The 20,649-nt window shown below is 42.0% G+C and overlaps 1 protein-coding gene across 1 annotated transcript in view; it reads right to left on the reverse strand.

Moving 5' to 3' along the window:
• SH3GL2 (SH3 domain containing GRB2 like 2, endophilin A1) overlaps positions 1-14,295 on the reverse strand; it is a gene marked incomplete at both ends in the record, with an annotated part of 93,306 nt that extends 79,011 nt beyond the window's left edge. The window contains one exon of the mRNA XM_080362312.1: positions 14,251-14,295. Within this exon, the coding sequence (XP_080218438.1) occupies positions 14,251-14,295 (45 nt within the window). The remainder of the gene's footprint in view (positions 1-14,250) is intronic.
• Between the last annotated feature and the right edge of the window lie 6,354 nt (positions 14,296-20,649).

Consider the following 20,649-nt stretch of genomic DNA (forward strand, 5'->3'; position numbering starts at 1 on the left):
AAATGGTTCAGAAGAATTATTGCCAGGTGTTTGCAATGGCTGTCATCTCTCTCCTGCTATGTGTTGTTTTCCCCTCAAAGATCTTAAGTCCTCTAATGATATGGTTAAAAGAAAACATCAGTTTATACACTTAAAAGAACTAAAAATTTGAACCCTGAAGTCAAGGCAATTCAGAAAAAAAAAAAAAAAAAAGAAAGAAAGAAAGAAAGAAAAAGGATTCAGCATTAATAATTTTTAAAATATCTTGAATCTGTAATATGCTCTTGATGTTTTGGATTGTAGACTTTAAAAATACTTAGGAAAAAAAAAAAAAAGCTGTGTTAAAAATGACCTCTGAACATTCAAAATAAAATAAAGCAGCAAAATACTCCAAAACAACAGAATTTATTCTGCAGAACATTTTTTTGCTGCTGAGTGAAGGCACAGAGCACATACATTAGTGCATGTCTCCTGTTACTAACCAGGTCACCTCCATTGTTCACTTGCAACAAGTCTCAATAGGAGACAAAATTCTGGGAATATTTTTGGAAGTCTTAGTTATGCACTGCCTGCTTGAAAGACCTTCGATATTATAATAACACTTTCTGCTTTTGTGAACTGATTCATCAACCTTTTAAATATTTAAGAATTAAGAGCCATAGTGTGCTGGTTTATAATTTACAGCAGTTGTTAATGACAGCACCCTTGTTGTTTAAAGATAAAAAAGGTATCGGAACAAACCCCAACCTTTCCAGTCTGCAAACCAAACACATTATTTCAGTAAAGCCAAGGAGTCACTGTTAGTCACAATGAATTAATTAAGTCCCAGCTCCTTGGTGACATTGAGATGATGGAGAGGAAACTAGGCCCCCTACCCTGCCAGAAATTCCTCAGATGTCAAAGGATGGCACTGAAAAAAAGAGACAAAAGTCACTTTTGCCTCCCTTCAGGTCACGTTGCAGCAGAGATGTAGGAAGAGAAATGTCTGCAGAACCATGCACTGCAGAGATTTTCCTCTTGGCACAGGCTGGGAAGCGCTGGGGCAGGAAACAAAGTAACTATGCTTTCATTTATTTTTTTCCTCTTCTTCTTTTCCCTCCCCCCCCTTTCCCCGCCCTCTCAGTCATCCCTGGGTATTTTTGTCAGTGAGATACGTTTATCTATGATACAACAGGACTGAGTTTCTGTAACACATCTTTCCCTCAAGGCTTCCCCATAGCTTAGCATAGGGTACTCAGAAATGGCTATTACTTCCTTCCTCAATGTACAGAAAGTAAGCTCCAAGGCAAGCCCGAGCAGGAAAAAATGGGGCAACAACACTTCAAAGCACTCTCAGCTCTCACCTGGGAATGCTAAGGAGCAAGTTGACATTTGCTCATCCAAGCTTATTCACACTGCTAAGTTTCAACACCACACATCTTAAATCTATAACCACAAACCCAGATGCTCTCAAGGGCAACAGTGGAGATTTTAAGGCAGAAAATGGACACCCCAACCAGATGCTGACTTCTGACAGTGACACCTGCAGTGTGCCGTCCTACCATGACTACTTGCATGATGATGCATTAGAGAGCACTGTGCGAGCCAACACAAGCAGGTCACAGAAACAATCATAACTCATGGATGAAATGCAAAAAGTACATTTATTTTTGTTACCTTGCTAACTCAGGGATCCCCAAAAAAAGCACCCGGGCAGAGATACACAAGTGAGAATGCAGGCACTACAGAGCTCAGTCCTTGCGAGATCACCAAGCCTGCTGGTTTCACGTGTGCACCAGGGATTCACACCAGCACAGTTTACCACGCTGCTTTGATCTTTGCTTGCAGTAGAAAAGGAATTTCAAGGATGTTCAATAATGCCTCTGAGTCTTTCACAGGCCTGTGTTATCTAAACACAGAGATCCTACTTCATCAAGCACACAAGGCTAAACAACAATTAGTGTGATAAATGTGTTTTTCTCCACCCCAGCTGCAGTCACTTGAGCATATTTACAATTCTCCTCACCAATCTTCTGTTACATTCCCACGAAGAAAAAAGACAAAGAGTCATAATCTTCCCCACATGCTCTGCTGTTCTCAGCGTAGTGCTAATAAAGTTCCTAAAACACAGCATACAAAGTCAACACCTGGTCCCACTCTTCCCTCTTGCTGGCTCTCTGCTATCTGGTCCTTCACGTGCTCTCTAAAGCCCTAAGTCAAGCAGGTTCTGCCTCTGGCTCAGCCATCTACAGGGCTGTTACACATACTCCTGACCTGGTCTTCATTCCTTAACAAAAAGCTCATTTGGCATGTGTGGCTTATTTCCCAGCTGCTTGATTTACCTTCCCAAATTTATTTTTATTGCAAGAAAATGAATACAGCATTTAAAGGAAATACAGTTCTCAGTAATAATATTTTACAAAAGTTTGAAAGAAATATCAGGAGGAAAACAGGGAAAAAGAAGTCTACATCAGTGAGTCTGTTTGACTTCTTGTAGATGACGAAGTTGCCCTGGACAGAAGTGTAGTTAATCCGCAAACAAAAATGGAAAAAATATGGAAATACAATAGTCTGTTTTACTGAAGCTTCATTAGATTTTCAAATCTCCCTTGCTCCGATGTGCTAGGTAAGAAGAGAGAGAAAAAGTACTTCACAGAATGCAAGTGAACAAGATGTAACAGCATCGTATCTGCATGTCTCTAGAGAACCTTCCAAATCTGCTCAGGAAGACTGCCTGCTTTTCATAAAAGTTGCTAGAAATCCCACACAGCTGATTTTAATGTATGACTTGGGAAGTAGTCTTGTTCTCAAGATGAGAGGAGCGAGTCAGCAATTACCCTAATAGAGCCAAAATTACAGCAACAGAAATGAGAGTAAGGCCAGTCCTTGGACATCATTGAATCTTCTCCTATATTTTCAAATTCAAGTCCATCCACATTCCAATTTGGTTTTATCTCAGGAACTTATTTTATTATTAAACTGGATTCTGCAGTGGTACCAGTAGTGCCCAGTCAGAAACTCAACCCAAGAATACTCAGCTGCTTGCTTGGCCACTACATCTGGAATGTTCATCAAGGAATAAAACCAGAGCTGAGGCTTTCTAGGTCTTTTGAGTCACAAAAACATGTGTCCAGAGATTAACAGTGATATGGGGAAGGAGGATATATAATTTAGTCACTTATGCTATGCACTGAGCAGCACTGAGCAAAAGGATAGCTCCTTTACTAAAGATATACTACAACTCTTATCTTTCAGTCTGCAGCAATACTTTATCTCATTAAGGCAACAAAGTCTTCTCCCTGCGTCAGGGTTATGGAGAAGCAAGACAAACTGGAGCAATCTTGCCTTTAATCATGAAAAGCCCCACATCTGTATAGCTAGTAAATCTGTTACTGCCTTTTGCCTTTGTGACCCAGACAGGTTATTTTCAGCCACTCACGGCGCAGACGTCACAAGGTTGCAGAAGGCCCGGGAATACACTAACACAGAGCTCAGTTTCTGCCCAGGACAGTTTTGCACTTCAGTGAATGGTTTGATTGAAACGTGCACTTTACTGACCAAAATCTAGCAGAAGCTTTGGGAGTCAGTGCCCTGCTCAGGACAGCAAACTCTCTCTAGGGAAGGAACAAGCACCTGAGTCACAGACAGCTTATTTCCAGCGAATGTCCAGCAGTTTTTGTTAGAAGACTATGTCCAAACCAGAGCAGCAGGGAAGTATTTCCTTTTCCTTATTCTTTCTCCCCGTGAGACAGGAAATCTACAACAGATGGGGTCCTCATCTTAGAATCAATGTTGTCCTTTCCCTTCCTTAACCACGTTCCATTCCACATATACTGGTGGACACCATTAAATCCATGCTGATGTCTTTGATCTGCTGGTATTATTTAGGCTGTATGTGTTTTGGAACAGTTCTCATCATTTCTCCTGGGCTGGAACAATACACACTATCACAATGTCTAGATCAGGAACTGAAGATCCTGGCTACAGCAGGCTATCAAGATGGAAACAGCAAGTATTGGCTTCACTCACTAAGGCCTGACATTTTTTCTGCCTCTAGTCACAGTTGTCTGTACATACTGGCACACAGAACTCGTCTCTGCTCAGTTTTCAAGGATTCCTGCTGAGGAACCCTCACTCTTTCATACTCATTCATCTTCCTTTCAGTTATCTTACTCCCACCCATCTTTACAGTTAAATAAAAAACAGAATACTCCCTGGAGAACACCAAAAGCTCTACAGTCTATTTAAAAAATCACAGGTTCTTGGCCATCAAAATGCAGTCATTCTGAAATGTGCCAACCCAGACCTTTGAGGAGCGATGCGTCATCTGTGAAAATGGCAGGTCCCAAATCACCCTGACTTAAATTAGTTTGAATTACAACACTGCAAAGCAAAGAAAACAAAATACGTACCTTTTGATATCAGATATTTGTGGCTCTTACTTCAGTAAGAGAATCCCATTTCTACCATGCAAAGTTTTGCTGCTATGTGCCCTTTTTGTAGCAGTGTATTGGGTGTGCACCGCAAGGGTTTGGTAGCAGGAGGGCTACAGGGATGGCTTCTGTGAGAAGCTGCTAGAAGTTTCCCATGTCCAATGGAGCCAGTGGCAGCTGGCTTCAAGATGGACCCACTACTGGCCACAGCTAAGCCATTTAGTGATGGTGTTAGCACCTCTGGGATAACATATCTAAGAAGGCAGGTTGGAAAACGGTGCAACTGCAGCCAGAAAGAAGAGTGAGAATATGTGAGACAACTCTGCAGACACCACGGTCAGTGAAGAAGGGGGGCAGGAGGAGCCCCAGGTGGTGGAGCAGAGATTCCCCTGCAGCCCATGGTGCAGCCCATGGTCAGGCTGGCTGTCCCCCGGCAGTCCATGGAGGTCCATGGTGGAGCAGAGACCCACTTGTAGCCTGTGGAGGACCCCATGTCAGCACAGGTGGATGCTCCCAAAGAAGACTGTGGCCCCATGAAGAGCCGGCACTGGAGCAGAGTCCCGGCAGGACCTGTGGAACTGCAGAGAGAGGAGCCCACGCACGTATTCTGTCAGGACTTGTGACCTCATGGGGACATAGTGGAGCAGTCTGTTCCTGAAGGACTACAGCCTGTGGAAAGGACCCACACTGCAGCAGTCTGTGAACAACTTCAGCCCATGGGGAGGATCCACAGTGGAGAAGTTTGTGGAGGACTTTCTCCCATGGGAGGGACCCCAAGCTGCAGCAGGGGAACAGTGTGAGGAGGAAGGAGCAGCAGAGACAATGTGCGATGAACTGACCCCAAGCCCCATTCCCCATCCCCCTGCACCACGCAGGGGGAGGAGTCGGGAGTGAAGCCGAGCCCAGGAAGAAGGAAGGAGAGGAGAGAAGGTGTCTTAAGGCACCTTCTCCTTATCTTGACCCACAAGCCTTTTGTTATATTTTCTCTCCTGGTCCAGTTGAGGAGGGGAGAGATACAGCGGCTTTGATGGGCACCTGGCATCCAGCCAAGGTCAATCTACCATAAGCAGCTTATACAGGTGAAACAAACCAGACAAAACCAAGAGAGGAAAATTTTTCTGTATAAAAAAGTTAAAGATCTACATTATTCATTTCAGAACTATATAAGTTTGTCTCTGCTGTCAGCAGTTAAGTATTCCTCACATCCAGAAACTCACATTTTACCTGTCTATACTTAAGACAGGCCAGATGTATACAGTATACACCTACTGCCTGCAACAGTTGTGTCCAATTCCAACAGTGGTGGATTTGCCTCATCTATGGTAAGTTGGTTTTCAGCACTTTTGTGGAAAATAAAAGATTTCCTCACCAGCCTCAGAGTAATATGGTCATATTTTGAAAAAATTATTTAGGCCACAAATAACAGAGGTACCATAAGATCCAGCCATCCTTCCTGAGAGAAAAACTTCCATTTGTTGATGCTAGCGGAAGGCTCCTTGGGTGAGGGAATCTAATCAGTAAACCATGTGTATGTGTGGTTATTCTGCATGTCAAGGCACATTTCCACATTCAAACGTCTTCGCTCCTGAAAATGTCTGTGTATTGTTGAACTTTTCTTATGCCTCAGCTCTGTTTTAAAAGTTCTTTATTATTTTCATAATAGTAGAAAGTAAAATCAAATTCCACCTCTTCCTGGGCAACACAAGAAATGGGATAAAGCAACCAACAGAAAACTCATCTAGGACCGGCTCCTAAACACTGAAACTTTCTTCCACTTCAACTGGAGCAAGACCCAAGTTTAACTTCAGAAAGCACTCCTAGATAAACATAAATCTTGATTAGTTGAGAAAAATACAATAACTGGTCATCTCTAATGCCTTGGCCAGTTCTATGCAAACACTCTCATTCCAATGGAAGGATGGGGTTAAGTGTGCTGTCCTCAGATCCTTTTACAAACAAGGCCAATTAAATTGAAATGCTGTTCTTCTACTGGCAGAAAGAAATCCATTCATTGTAGAGTTATACTTGTAAAATTGCAGCACTTCAAATTCAGTCCTTAGATTATGATGCCATAACTTTCCAAGACAGACGAGCTCTAAGTGACTCATCTGGAAAGACAAACACTATTTTTGACATTTATACCTTATGAATTATTAACTGGTTTGCTGCATCCAAAATGATTTTGCATGAAAATGATTTTTTGGCACATACCTTGAAGGCTGAAAATTGTAAACACTTGAAAAAAGCCAGCAAAAATATCTAATTGGCTAGTGCGGCTTAAAAGAGCAAGTCTTGTTTGTCTACTGAAAGTCACAAAAGATTAAATCAATAATAGTTTTCAGGAGAATCTTCTTTCTGGGAAAAAAAAAAAAATAAAACACACTTCAACTCTTTTGTAACGTGTTCTGTTATCACCCTGTTTTGTTATGGTGCCACTCCTGCCCATAGAAGCAGAAGTTATGTCCAATGCTAAAGGATACTTTTAAATGGAAATTAAATTGTGATCTCAGTGTTAACTGCACAAAACTAATCACATTTCTTAACATAAAGGTGAAAAACAAGCCCTGTTTCAAAATGTTTAGATGAATTGTTTTCACATTTTAAGACCTTTTGCAGCCAGCAATGACTGGAATTTAGGCAATCAAAAAAATAACAATTGATCAATAAATAAATAACAAAAATGATTAAAAAGTCAAATGGAAATCCACAAAAATATGAAGAAGGCAGAGGAGGATGTAAACATTTTAACACTGTAAGGTGCTTTTCTGCCATCACCGTCGGGGGAAAAAGGAGGGGGCAGGGAGAAGCCAGCATATTTCTCTATTTCAGAACTTCTGCTTACAAAGGGTTCAGTATATCATCCCAGTCTGACAAAGCGGTAACAAACCCAAGGGACAAACGACCAAAACACAGCCCAATGGAAATTACATCAATATGACACTTGCTGTTTCACTGACAAAGAACCCAGCTAGTGGCACCTATCCTGAAACAGATGTGGATTCACTTCACCAGTCACTTCACCCTGGTGACACGTCTGTTAGCCGAACCAGTGGCTGAATGTCTCGTTATTTCAGGAGTCCCTCTGGCATCACACCAAGCCTTCTTTACAGGCTGCCATGATCAAGGCTACACGGCTGCTGCCCCAGCAGCACCTTTGCTGGGATCAAATAACACCCCTTCTTTGGTGGGGGAATGGTGATAAGGAAGGAAGCTGAGAGCAAACTGCTGCCCCTCAGTGTGACCCACGTGATACCATAACAACAACTTCAGCCCACTTTCAGTCCATAAAATTGGAAATTTTTTTTAACCGCTATTTAGTTATACAGATATGGTTCCATCATGGGCATCATCAGCTTTACATAATTTACAACTACATATCCATGAATCATTCTGTCCAGGTCTGCCACAGTGGTTTGGTTTCCATCCACAGACAGATTGAAATTATGCTGAACTCCAATGGTTACTTCTTTCTGGTTAGTTGATTCATTGGTTTGTTTAGTTTGTTTTCTCTTTTCCCATAAACAGAAAGCTTATGAATAATGTTATAGCACAGTAAAAATGAATTTCCATCTTTTTCTCTGCTTTTAGAGAAACAAAAAGGTTATTTTAATTCCTATCAGTTCTATTGCAGGTTGACATGTGCTATAACCTCGGGTTTAAAAAAAGCTACTATTTGGTCTCCAAGATTAAGTGCAGGATTAGATAAGTATTGAAGGCTAGGCAATTCTGTTGTGGCAAAGATCATAATAATAACATGCTGTAGCTCAGTTTTCTTTCATCTGCATACCTCCCTATATTTAAGAGAGGATCAGCACCACCATTGTCCATCAGGGATCACTAAGTGAGAAGAAAATGAGGACCAGAGTCACAGACTTTGCTGGAAAGCAGCACAAAGCAAGCCTTTTCAGTTCCAGGAGGAAAGGGTGCTGGAAGGATGCTTTGGCTGCCGCTGAGGTACCACAGACTTTGAGAGCCATCGGCCTGTTTCATTACATGTGGCACTTCCAATCACATACTGCCCATTCACAATTTCACTTTAGATGTACATACAGAGTTGCAACAGCTCCTTGTGGCCTGCAAGGAGATTTTCATCTCCTTCCCTCCTTTCGAGCTTTTAAAGTCAAAGACTTCACTGGCAAACTACTAGGTCATGACAGTCACTGTTCAAGCTCCTCGACCTCCCATCCTCCACAACAAATGAGTGAGCCCACCCCAGCACCTACCTTACATTTGCACTTGACAGCTATATAAAACTGCAGAACCCTCTGCACAGTAACCTCTGCAAAATCTGCTTCAGTTAAACGAATTTATGCTGCTTCAGCACTTTCATGAAGCATGCTGTCAATTAGCATGCTAGTCACAAGGGCACATTTAAATCTCAAAAACGCTGTTTTGCATGAATGACCAGGAGCAGCCAGTTCTTCCTTGCTGTGTAATACTTCTGGTGAAGATGAAGGTATAAAAGAAAAATGTCACAGAGGATGTGTTTTGAGCATAGCATTCACACATATTACTTGCCTCCACAGACCACTGGGAGAAAAACTGCAGACAGGTGTCAATCAGTGCTCCAGTTTTATTTATACTTACATACATAAAAGTGGGAACTGGATATATCAGGTGAAAGGATACTGCAGTAACAGATGCTTGAGAAATCTTCCTTCAAAAGCAAACCATTATCTTTTTTGTACACAAAGCAGCAGCTCTTTCAGTAAGATTTAGAAACAGGTTTAGAAACCAGAGCAGAGTGGGTAGGTCATCAGCAACTCAGAAGGGTTACACAGTATCCAACTAAATCATCATTCAGATTAAGGTCAATTTTTCACCCTTTCAATTATGTAATATCAATAAAAGGACACCTGGGAATGGTGCCAAATGTGAATTCTGTATCTGGCAATCAAGCTACAGTGCACAAACAGAAGGAATGTTCCTACCTGCTGTGGAAATAATCCCCTCCACAGCTAAGTAAATATTTTTTCTAAGAATAGTCTTTATTCCCAAATCAAAAATGTTCTCCCTTTCCTTGATCTCAAAATGTACCACTGTGCACTGAGATAAACCAACAGACTGCCACAGCTACACAGCTCTTGAAGAGAGGTTTCTAACAGCTGGCTGGACACAATCCTCAGAGCAACAGCACCCCGCAAATGGCTCTTTTTCCCATCCTCCACCTGCTCACAAGTTTCCACACTACAGAAGAAGGGAAGCTCTTTACGTCCAACTTAAGCAACACACAGCACAGCAGCCACACTCAGAACAAGAGAATTGTCCAGGTTCCCAGACGGGCTCACATACATACCTTTACATACATGAGAAATGACCATGATTTGGTGGGTGGGTGTGAGAGGAAACATGGAAGGAGACAGGCAGACCCAGTGTGAGCCCAGCTTCAATCACAGTCAGCTGGAGAAGACAAGTGAGGGGCTTTCACTGGAAAAGCCAAGGTGGCAAACACACACAGGTCCCACTCATCACCACAGGACAGTCAGTAACACATTATTAATATGGAGCTTGATGGGGATTTAGGAAAATGTTTGTATTAACACATCACTGTCCACATTCTCTGTCAATATGAAACGAATGGTAACAATTGGTTAGTTGCAGTTTGAAAATTTAGCAAGTGTAGAAAACATGTTGTGCATAAAGGATTGCTTTCCCCATCTCAGTTAAAAATATTTTACATATTTCTAACCAATGAATTTAAAATACAGACAGCTAGATGAATGACAGTATAAAAACATTTGACAAGGAGATGAATTTCCACCATACTCATATTCACACTCATTTCAATTGAACCAGTCACAAGTTTATGGTGATTCAGACACTCAGAACATTTGCTGGATCCATGTTAATAAGCAGACACTCTTCCAGAACACTTTCAAAACACATTATCAACATTTTCAAACTCTGCCTCAACCATAATGTGTTCTTTCTTGCAAATGAACCTATACAGACAGATTTCAATCAATGCAGAATTGCTGGGAAGCCGACAGGATTTTGTGTTACATGGGTAACAAAATAGCAAGGTGGCAGCCTCATTTGCTTCTCATTGAACATGAGGGTCAATCTCTCACTGTGCACAAAGCTGCTTTATTAATGAGAGAAGCAAGATACTTTCCACCTTAGTGTCAAGGCATGAAACAAGCTACTTACAACTATGAGTGGAAGTCTTTCAGTAATAAATGTGTTTCTCTATAAAACTGTATCAGCTGGTTACTTTTGTCTTGGTGTTAAGACAAATTAAATCACGTTTTATCATACAAGCAGAATACAGTGGTAGAAAAGAAATCGTATCACAGGCCTTTTGGTTCTAATCACCACATTCAGACTGCTATGGGCAGTCACGTGTATTCACTGGTTTGCAGGGGAATCTCAGGTGTGGCCATTTCCAGTATTTTTGTTCATTTCATTCCTTACGAAATTCTTACTTTCTGAAATCTTAGTTTTGACTGTGGCTCACAAGACCCATATTGCAGAATGAATGCAGTCATGTGGAAACAAAGCTTGTGCTGTTTTACAATAATCATTCAAATGACCCAGACTGTCAAATCTGTATCACCCAAAATGATTCTGGTGGTTTTAAAACTGTACATAAACCTGCAGGAAGCAACAGTCTCTCAGTCACAGTGACATAGCACTAATGGCAGAGTCTGCATGCCTTAATAAAAAGGGACCATTTGGTGGCACAACACTTAGTTGCTCATTTCTGGAAAAACACTCTTTGGAGCAATCTGCTTAGCTCCAGGACACTGCACAGATTTGCAGCAGAACAGTTAACATTCAAATGGGGCTGCTTCTCCTTTTTAGGGATAATAGCAGTAAATGAATAATCTAACCAGCTCTGTACTTGTCAGTCTAACATCTTGTAATTCTGCATGAATGTCACAACTTCTAGGCTCACTTTCCTCTTACAAACTCAGGAATATTACTTCTAAACTTAAGCTGCACAGAGGTTAAAATGTTAAAGTTCTTCTGAAAGGCAAAAGAGTGAATGCTGCATTAATTCTAAAATGAGCAAAGCTTCCTCTTGCTTTTCAGTGACTCACTGCTGTTGCAGTTGGTGCATGAAATTTGACAGGCATGAAGTTCTTCAGCATGGCTTCTAGCAAAAAGCAGAATGGTACTGTTTCATGCAGGTTAGTCTGATATCTTACAAGTCAAAAAATGATGAATGAAAACAAAATGCTTACATTGTATAAAACAATCCAAACATGTAAGCCACATAATTTTAAGTTGTGCTATGAAAAGCAGATTACTTCTAGATGAAAGGAAACTTTTAAATAACATTTAAATTGTGCCACAAAACTTTATACTTCTAACTGGAACTGCACTTTGTATTAATAATATTGTATGCTCATAGTCATAAACTCCCTGTGTATAAGTGGTATTTATGTTACAACAAGAATAGCAGCATTAAAGATAGAAAGAAACAAAATGAGAAACTTTAAGACTTTACAATATCAAACTCGGTTAAAGGACACAATAACCTGAGAAATAACATAAAATTATTCCTGGTATAATTTAGGACTCCCTTATGACATCACATCATGCACAAGTTCCTACATGAATGAGAAGCAAAGGAAAAATTCAGAATTTTTAGAACTTTCAATTTGTTTGGTCCTATCTGGGAAGCTTCATTCATACAGGCAATGTTAATCCATATTTCACCTGGGGATTAATCCCTAGGCAAATGGATTACTCCCTAGAGTAAGGTCAGCACGACTAAATCCTGGATTTCTCACTCATACTGAAAACAAGCCAATAAACAGATCAGACTTGCAACCTATTTGTGAGTCATTCTCATGCATGAATGTGTCTTCATGGCCTACATACAATCTGTGGAAGTCAAGGCTTGGCCCAAAAATCCCTGGGTCATCTGATGTCAGGGTGCTAAATCTGGCATCAGAAACTTAATATTTTGGTTCCAGCCAGCTAAAATCCTTCCTTCTAAATGAAAGTATTGCTGACAATCAGTGTGAGAGTGTCATCTGAAGGACAGACCAGCACGCACAGACCTTTCACACCATGCTCTCTCCAAAAACGATGTTTACCTCCGGTGCTGCAGAGGCATACTCATTAACTCACAATAATAGAGAACTGAGACCTCTATTATTAAAAAGTGCACCTCATCTTGCCTACTTCTTAAATGTCGATGACACAGACACTGTAATTATCAGTTTTGGTATCAGAGCTCCGTGCAGCAATGATGATTTCTGGGCTTCTGACAGCAATGTAGGTAGCAGGGGGAGAAATAACAAACTAGCAGCAGCAGATGGGCGCTGCAGGATGGGCTCAGGCACCCTTAACTGCTGCTTACTGCATCTGTCGTGAGTACAGCAGGTTTCTGTGAAGCTTATTTCACCAGTGATGCAGCACAATGTGGTATGAAAGGTGAGACACAATGTCACCCAATGTTTGCACGGGCCCATGCAGGACTTGACATATCCCATTGCATTCATAACAGGCATTGGTGTAATTGCAAGACATTAAGAGTCAGAATTTGGACAAATTCCTCTATTAGGTGTCATTCTTTCAATAATATTTCCTCACAGTGCAACAAGAGATGAGACGAAATATATGAGATGGATAAGAAAGGGAAAAACACAGGTTTTGAAAAGCGTAACAGCTGCTGTATCTTGCATGGCAGTACCTACAGACTGCTTACAGTGACCAAAACTGCTACCTGAAGATGACTGCAATGACAATTAGCAGGAAATAACCAGGGATTTTGTATTAAGGTAAAAAAAAAAAAAAAAAAAAAGCAAAGTACATTATAGTGGTCTTTATCTCAAATCTCTAAATACAAATAAATTCCCCAGACTTCTATGAAACCATTTTAGATTTATTCCCAAAGCACGCTGAGTCAGAACCTGATTCAGAAATTGTCCTCGTGGACTGTAACACTGAGATTTTGTGTTATGAAACAAGTTGAAGCCTGGTGAAGCAAATTGAAGCCTGGTAAATCCTGACCTTCCTTCAATATCACACCATGCCTAAAGCAACAGGACCAAACCTTATTATTCAGATTTTCTCTGTATTCGGGAGTCAGAAACCAAAAAAAAAAAAAAAGATCATGTTTACTGCTGATGTAAAAAGTCAGGCTGAGGAAACGCCAATAGACACACGGGGCACAGCTCTCTGTAAAGAACGTCCGAGACGCACGGCGGGTGTCAGCCCCAGGGGCCACCCTCGCTGCCTCGAAGCCCACTCTGTGCCCGCGCTGGCTGCCCAAGACTCGCGCCCGCACCCCGGGAGCCTCTGCCCGCCGGCCGCAGTGCGGCCGGAGCCGGGGGGGGTCGGCGACAGATGCGGCCGGACGGCAAAGCCCTGGCATGCACCGTGCACCCCACGCAGCCACGGAAAACCGCGCACTCAGACAAACCCGTGGACATCCGTGCACACCCACCCCCACACCCGCGCACATTCACGCACCATGCACACTCCTGCGCGTCCATGCAAACCTGTGAACCGCTCACGAACCACGCACATCTGTGCACCACGGACACACGTGCATACTCACGCACCTCCGTGCACACTCACATTTTACGCACATCCGTGCACAACACACGCGCAAAGCCACTCAACCTCGCACACCCGTGCACACGAACGAAAACCCGTGCGCACTCATGAACACCACACACCTGTGCACACCCGTGCACGTGCGTGCAAACCCACTCGTGCATGCTCACGCGCACAGGAGTACGACGCACGGCCAGAGACAGCCCTGCACCCGACTGCACCCCGCAGCCTGCACCGCCGAGCACCCCAGCGCGCAGCCGGGCACGGCGCACCCACGCGTGCGCCCCACGCACGCCTCTTGCCGGCCAGGGCGAGGGGTGGGGGGCTAGCGGGGGAACAGTACCTGGGTCGCTTTGTGGAACTGCTTCTTGAGCCCGGCCACCGACATGGCGAGGGCGGCGCGCTGCAGCGGAGCCGAGCGGAGCCGAGCGCAGCCGAAGGGCGATGCGGTGTTGGGCGCGCTCGCCTGCCCGCCCGCACCGGCGCCGCTCGCGGAGGCTGCCAGACAGCGGCGGCGGAGCGGGAGCGCTGTGACGTCAGGGGGGACGCACCGCCTCCCCCCGCACTGCCGCTCGCCCCCGCCCCCCAGGTGCCGTTGTCCCCGGCAGCGGACCCGCCGCGGGCAGCGCCGCCTCCGCACGGCGCGCCCCCGCCCGCCCCTCAGTTCGCGGGTGACGCCCCAACGCGTGCGTCCCGACGGTCGGTCCCCCGACCCGCGAGTCCCTCCCCACCAGGGTGTGCGCTCGTCCTGTGCGGGGCCCCCGGGGCGGCCGTCCCCGCTCCCACGCGCCGGTCTGAGCCACAGGCGGGGATTCCTCCGCACTCCCCTCCCCTCGTCGGCCTCAGCCTCGCCTCAGCAGCATCCCTGGCGGGGAGGGGTGCGCCTGTTCCACGGGACATCATCCGCGGAAATGAGCCCGAAGGGAAATTCGCGGAGCAGTAACGAGAAACAGGAAAGCAGTGGCAGAGCAGATCAACCTGGTTCAGATACCTGAAGAAACATTTGTAGCCATAGTGGCTTCTTCAGGCTTGATGTGCCTCAGACCACAGAGGGTAGTCGAACTGTGGCAATTTGGGATCTCTCCACAAGGTCTTTTTTTCTTCTTCCATCATGATGTCAGTGAGGTGTAGAAAAGCAAATCCAAAGCCTGCCCGTTCTAACCTGCTGATGTGGCTGTTGACTTGAAGATAAAAGCCTAGTACCCAGAAAAATGTCATGTACTTTAGCAGTTCAGTGTTATAAACACAAGCAGAACAGTAATGAACAATTATTAGGCTCTGCCAACAAAGTCCTAAACAACAGGAGCAATGAGATCCAAACATAACGATCCTTTGCAGGCTGGACTTGTCACTCCATATGTGTGCTGAAAATTAGCACAACCAAGATGCACATTCACACAAAGCTCTTATCAGCTGTTTTAAAGTGCGCATGCTATGTTGGTTTTGTAATTCCATCACAACAAACACTCAACACAAGCTGGTTAGAGGGGTTGACAGCATTTTTAGAATACCTAGAGCTGGGGTTGACAGCATTTTTAGAATACCTAGAGCTATTTCTAAGCTGTGTGTGGACTCACCATGGTGCACCACACAGGCTTGGTGCACCCAGCCAAGCTGCATTGCCACACTCTTCAGACCCACATATCACCTCTGCTCTAGGAGTTATGGGGGAAGCAAGTACACCAGACACCTGGGCATCCAGAGGCAGAGCAATGCTTCCAGATCACTGGGTTTTACCGATTTACTGCAGCAGTTCATGGAAGCGGCTTGTGATAAGGGAAAGGATCCTGAATGCAAGTCATGTCTGTGCTTTTGAAAGTACTACCAAAATTCCTCATCCTGAAGAACGGCAGACCAAGAATACCCCTCTGCTCACTGTGGAGTGGTAGACTATAACAGCCCAATCCTGGGCACAGTGGGGGTCATCACTTTCTGGCCTAGTCCCAAATCTGCACAGAAACACTGCAATTCATTTTAGTATTTGTATTATTTTAAAGCCTGAAAAATGAGACTGTATGGAGATTCCTGGCAAGAAGTGAGAGTTTCTTGTGCTAACCATTGTGCTTTTGACAGAAAACTCCCATTTTACCTAGTACTTGGGAAAGGGCTCTATAGTTTGCAAACATGGTCAGAGTTAGAAAGTAGACCAAAGAAAATGATGTCATAATTTTAATTATTTATATAAAATGAAAAATATGTTTCTGTGTTACTAAATAACTGGAATTGAATGGTTGCATTTCACGATCTGGCATTTGCTGGCCGTTTCAAAGAGTACACTCCTGTCTGCTACAAATTTTATGTGAAAATTATATTAATAAAAGAATAAATAAATAAGGTGGACATAGAAAAGTCCACCAAATTAAGTTTCTGGGTGATTAGCTGGCAATCCAAACCCTCATTTTCAAGGGTGTTGTGCCTCTGCAGCTGCCACTGCCTGCTGACTGAAATTGCTAGTATGCTGCCTGGCTATAAGTCAGCCCAGATAGTAGTTGAGTGCCGTGACTCACCTTATATTATTGGCTCTGCATACTTATATTCTCACAGCTGAATGCATCACTTTCACTTGCGCTCACATGTCTTTTTCTTTTTTTTCCTAGAACATCTATATTCCTGGGAGTGGAAAGCATTATCTTTATTAAAACACAATTTAGGTTTGTCAGTGTCAATGGACTTAAAACTACTCTGAGTAAATTAAATGGTGACATTTGTCAGCCAAGAAGAACTTCATTTAGTGCCTGCTCTTCAGTGCATCATGTCATTTGTGACGTTTCTTGGAGCAGTCTATGTGAATAATGCTTTGAAATCAGCTTCAGTGAGATGATTTTTGTTTTCAATAAAATGTAGTTAACAATAACAAATTGTGTTGGGCTATAATGTATCATATATCATTTTACAATATTTATATGGATATTTGAGAGCTGTGTGGATATGTGTGTATCTATATATCTTCCAACTACAAATTCCACTTATACGTTAATAAATGTAATAGGCTAAGCACTTCTTTTTATTCCATACAGCAAAATAAAATTATAACAGTAAAAAATACATTAAGAAAATGTCATTTTTACATATCCAAGCTTTTGTAGGTGCAAACCTGATACTGTCTTTTGTGCACATTCTTATGTCTTTAGGTTATTAATCACTGCTGGTGATTCACTAACTTAAACCTGTCATGACAGTACAATAGAGACTGATGCATAGGAAATCTCTTACAGAAATAATGGTATTTTTGATTACCAAAGAGCTGTAATGTGACCTTGTAAATACAGATAGTGTGGTAAAGATCATAAAAGAAATGCTTTTATCAACCAACATTATAATATTATTCCAAATAACTTAGAACAACAAGATTCTTCTCTATCATGCCAGTTTCCCAGATATGAACTCTTCAGGTTTTTAAGGAAGACAAAGAAGAAAACAGATTAAAAAAAAAAGAAAAAAGAAAAAAGGCAATTGATCTTCAAAGGAGCGACAAAATTGAGGTAGCTCATATGTTAATCTACTGGTTCAAGATACCTGATTTTTAAAACCTCTGACAAGTAAATGTTGTCAGAGTTTCTGAAAACTGTGCCTTGGCTGTCTCTAGCAGAATGCACAAAATTCCACAATCTTTTTGAAAATGTAAGTCATCTAAACTGTGTTGTTCAGCAAAAACATGGTGTAAAAATCTTTCACGGCTATCTAGATAGTAAATAAATTCCTTCCAAATGTCATTGTATCAATTTGGAGCTCACTACAGTGTTAAGCCTAATGGCAGAACTCCAGTTCCACTATATTTTTGCAACATTTGAATTGAATGATAACTATAATCAAGACTTTCTTTAATACACAGTCTGAGCCTTGTTCCCATTCACTTCGTACCCTGATTTCAGTCTTATGCTTCTGTTACTTCGTTTGGGCACAGGCAAACTAAGTGCCCAGTGTTTCTCAAGATCCTCACTTCATTCTTTTACAGTGATGTTTAATTCTCAAGTTCTCTCTCATATTTTCCTCCCAGGAACTTAAACCTGTTCTACAGAGAGACAGTAAAGGCACAACACAACTAACACAACTAGGTCATTTGTAGGGATTTGGGGTTGTTCTACTTTCCATAGTCAGGAGGTGAATATGTACCCCAGAGCTCCAGACGTCTTTAGCTTCTACAGATGCAATACCTGCTGAGGTCTTTGCAACAGTGATAGAGGTAGAACTCTAGGAAATTTCTATCAGTGGCATGAGACAAAATAGCCCCCATGCTATTTTAACCCCTTTCATAAATAAGTTGATTTTGAGAAGCAAGTCTGCTGCACAAAACAGACCTCTAAAGCCCACAGGAACTGGATCTGCAGCAGCATTCACTTTAGTCAAGAGAAAGAATGGCACATTGTCTCCTGAGTTTGCTTTGTAAACCTCACATCCAAATTCTGAGCAAGTCAAATATCTCTTTTAGAAACTATGGGTTGCTACTATGCAAAATGGTACAGCTGTTCTCATTCTGAAAGTAATTTTGTGAAATAAGTGGAAAAAAAAATAATTTCAGTAGATCCCAAATAGTATAATCCATATAGTTTTTTGATATAAGCTCCATTTTAGAAGTTTGTTTGTTTTTTCTTAAAATTCAGCTGATATTTCAATAGCAAATGAGATGAAAGGCGTAATAAAATCCCTCACTACCAAAATAAAATAAAATGCTAAAAATACAATAAAAACATTAGAAAAAATAACTTGACCAAGAGAATACAAAAAACTAATTCCAGGACAATATGGTGTGGCTGCATATTCTAGATACTTGCAGAATGTGCAGTGAAAGAAAATAACTCTGGTCAGCATTTAGGTAATAAAAGCACATTGAAAAACCAAAGGTCAGCATAATCAAACAAAAAAGAAAGCATCAAGCATTACGAATACAAGCTTTTCAAAATAACACAGAAATACCAAAATGTACTTAGTGTTTAGCCACATTTCACTGGGGAATAATTGGGATATTTCTAAAGTTACTCATGGTGCTTTGTCAATGACTTTACATGAAATCTTTGTTGATGTTATCCTCAGAATGCTTGTATAAGACAGAAAAAATATAAACTAGCCTTACAAATGGGGATTCAAGGCTCTGGGAAAGGTTTAGTCAATTACCCACAGTTGCTTAGGAACTGTGTAGCTCAGTCAGAAATTCAGCCAGAAAATAAAATTTATGTATCAGATTCATCATTTGAAACTTAATCAGAGCTGCTCTACTGCAAGTCAGCTAGTGAAGATGGGTGAGTTCAAGGAGTGAATTAGCAGGTACTGAATAATCACATGAACATAAAACCAATGCTTAATTTAAAAACAGGTGAAACATCATGGCCATGTAAGTGGGAGATGTGAAGGAAACAAACCAAAAAAAACCCATTATTGCATTATCTCTTAAAAAAATAACCCCTCCATTGATTAGGAAATATCTTGGCAGCTTCTGAAGGTAAGAAGGTACACAAGACATAGACAATAAGTTTGAAGCAAGGGAAGAAGAAAACATCTATCAAAGAAAGAAATAAGACAGAAAAATGTCAATAACCTCCATCCTCTTGTTTGAATTACAGGAGACATTTAATTTCACTTAACACAAAATAATAATATAAAGCAGGATTAACAGCATTGTTCCTAGCACTTAAGTGTTTGTCGTGGTTTAGTAACAGCAAATAACTAGGACAATATGCCACTCCTCACCCCTCCACCTGCTTGGTGGTATAGGGAGGAGAATCCAGAAACAAACAGTAAAACTCATGGATTGGGATAAAAAGTTTTACAGAACAGCAAAAAGGAAAAGATAAACAATAACTAATAACAATGAAAGAATATTGAAAGCAAAGGATACACAATGCAATTGCTCACCAACTCAGAAAATGGATGCCCAGCCCACTCCTGAGCAGCAATCGCTCAAGCAGTGGTCACAAACACCCAGCCGTAGGTCACATTTAAACATGCTCATGCAGCACCACCTGTACTGGAGAGCAAAGACTGATTCCCCAGGCAGAGTTCCTCCCCAGCAATCTTCCTCCAGTTTTATACTGAGCATAGCATATGGTATCACATACCCCTTTGGCTAGTTTGGGTCAACTGTCCTGGCTGTGTTGCCTCCCAGCTTCCTGTGAAAATCAACTCTACCTACCCAATCCCCAGACACTATCAGTTTCCTGTGAAAATCATACTCACCCCAGCCAACCCAACACATTCTACTCCTTATTCTATACTATTTATTTCGTGCTCAGGTCTCATGCTTACCAATACATTCCAGTTAATTACTACCACCTTTCCTGTACATATATATATATATATACACACACACATATACACATATATACCTATATGCACACAGATTCTATTCCCTTAGTCCATGGCATCATCCCATCCCTCTCAAAAGTTCATGGAATTTGTTTAGTCCACGTCTTTGGGTTCCATTTGTCATAACAGTCTCCCAGGTCAAGGAAGATGGTGTGTGATGCTGGAGTGTTGTACTGTTGCATGCTGCATCCAGAACTCATAGCTGGTGTATCTGGTACAGTTCATCGCCATGATCTGTGAGTTAAAGACATCAATCTCAAGGAAGTTGCTGGGCACCAGTTGTTGAAGCCAGCTCTGGTTCCATCGCCACTGCATTTTGTTCAGTTTTATTGAAGTTCATTCTTCGTTAATCTGAAAGGTACTTACTGAATACTGTTAGTATGGCTTATAGTAACCATAGTAATGATGACATATAGTATTAAGTAGCAATTAACATCATACA

Source organism: Nesoenas mayeri, assembly GCF_963082525.1.
Source record: "Nesoenas mayeri genome assembly, chromosome: Z".
NCBI lineage: Eukaryota > Metazoa > Chordata > Aves > Columbiformes > Columbidae > Nesoenas > Nesoenas mayeri.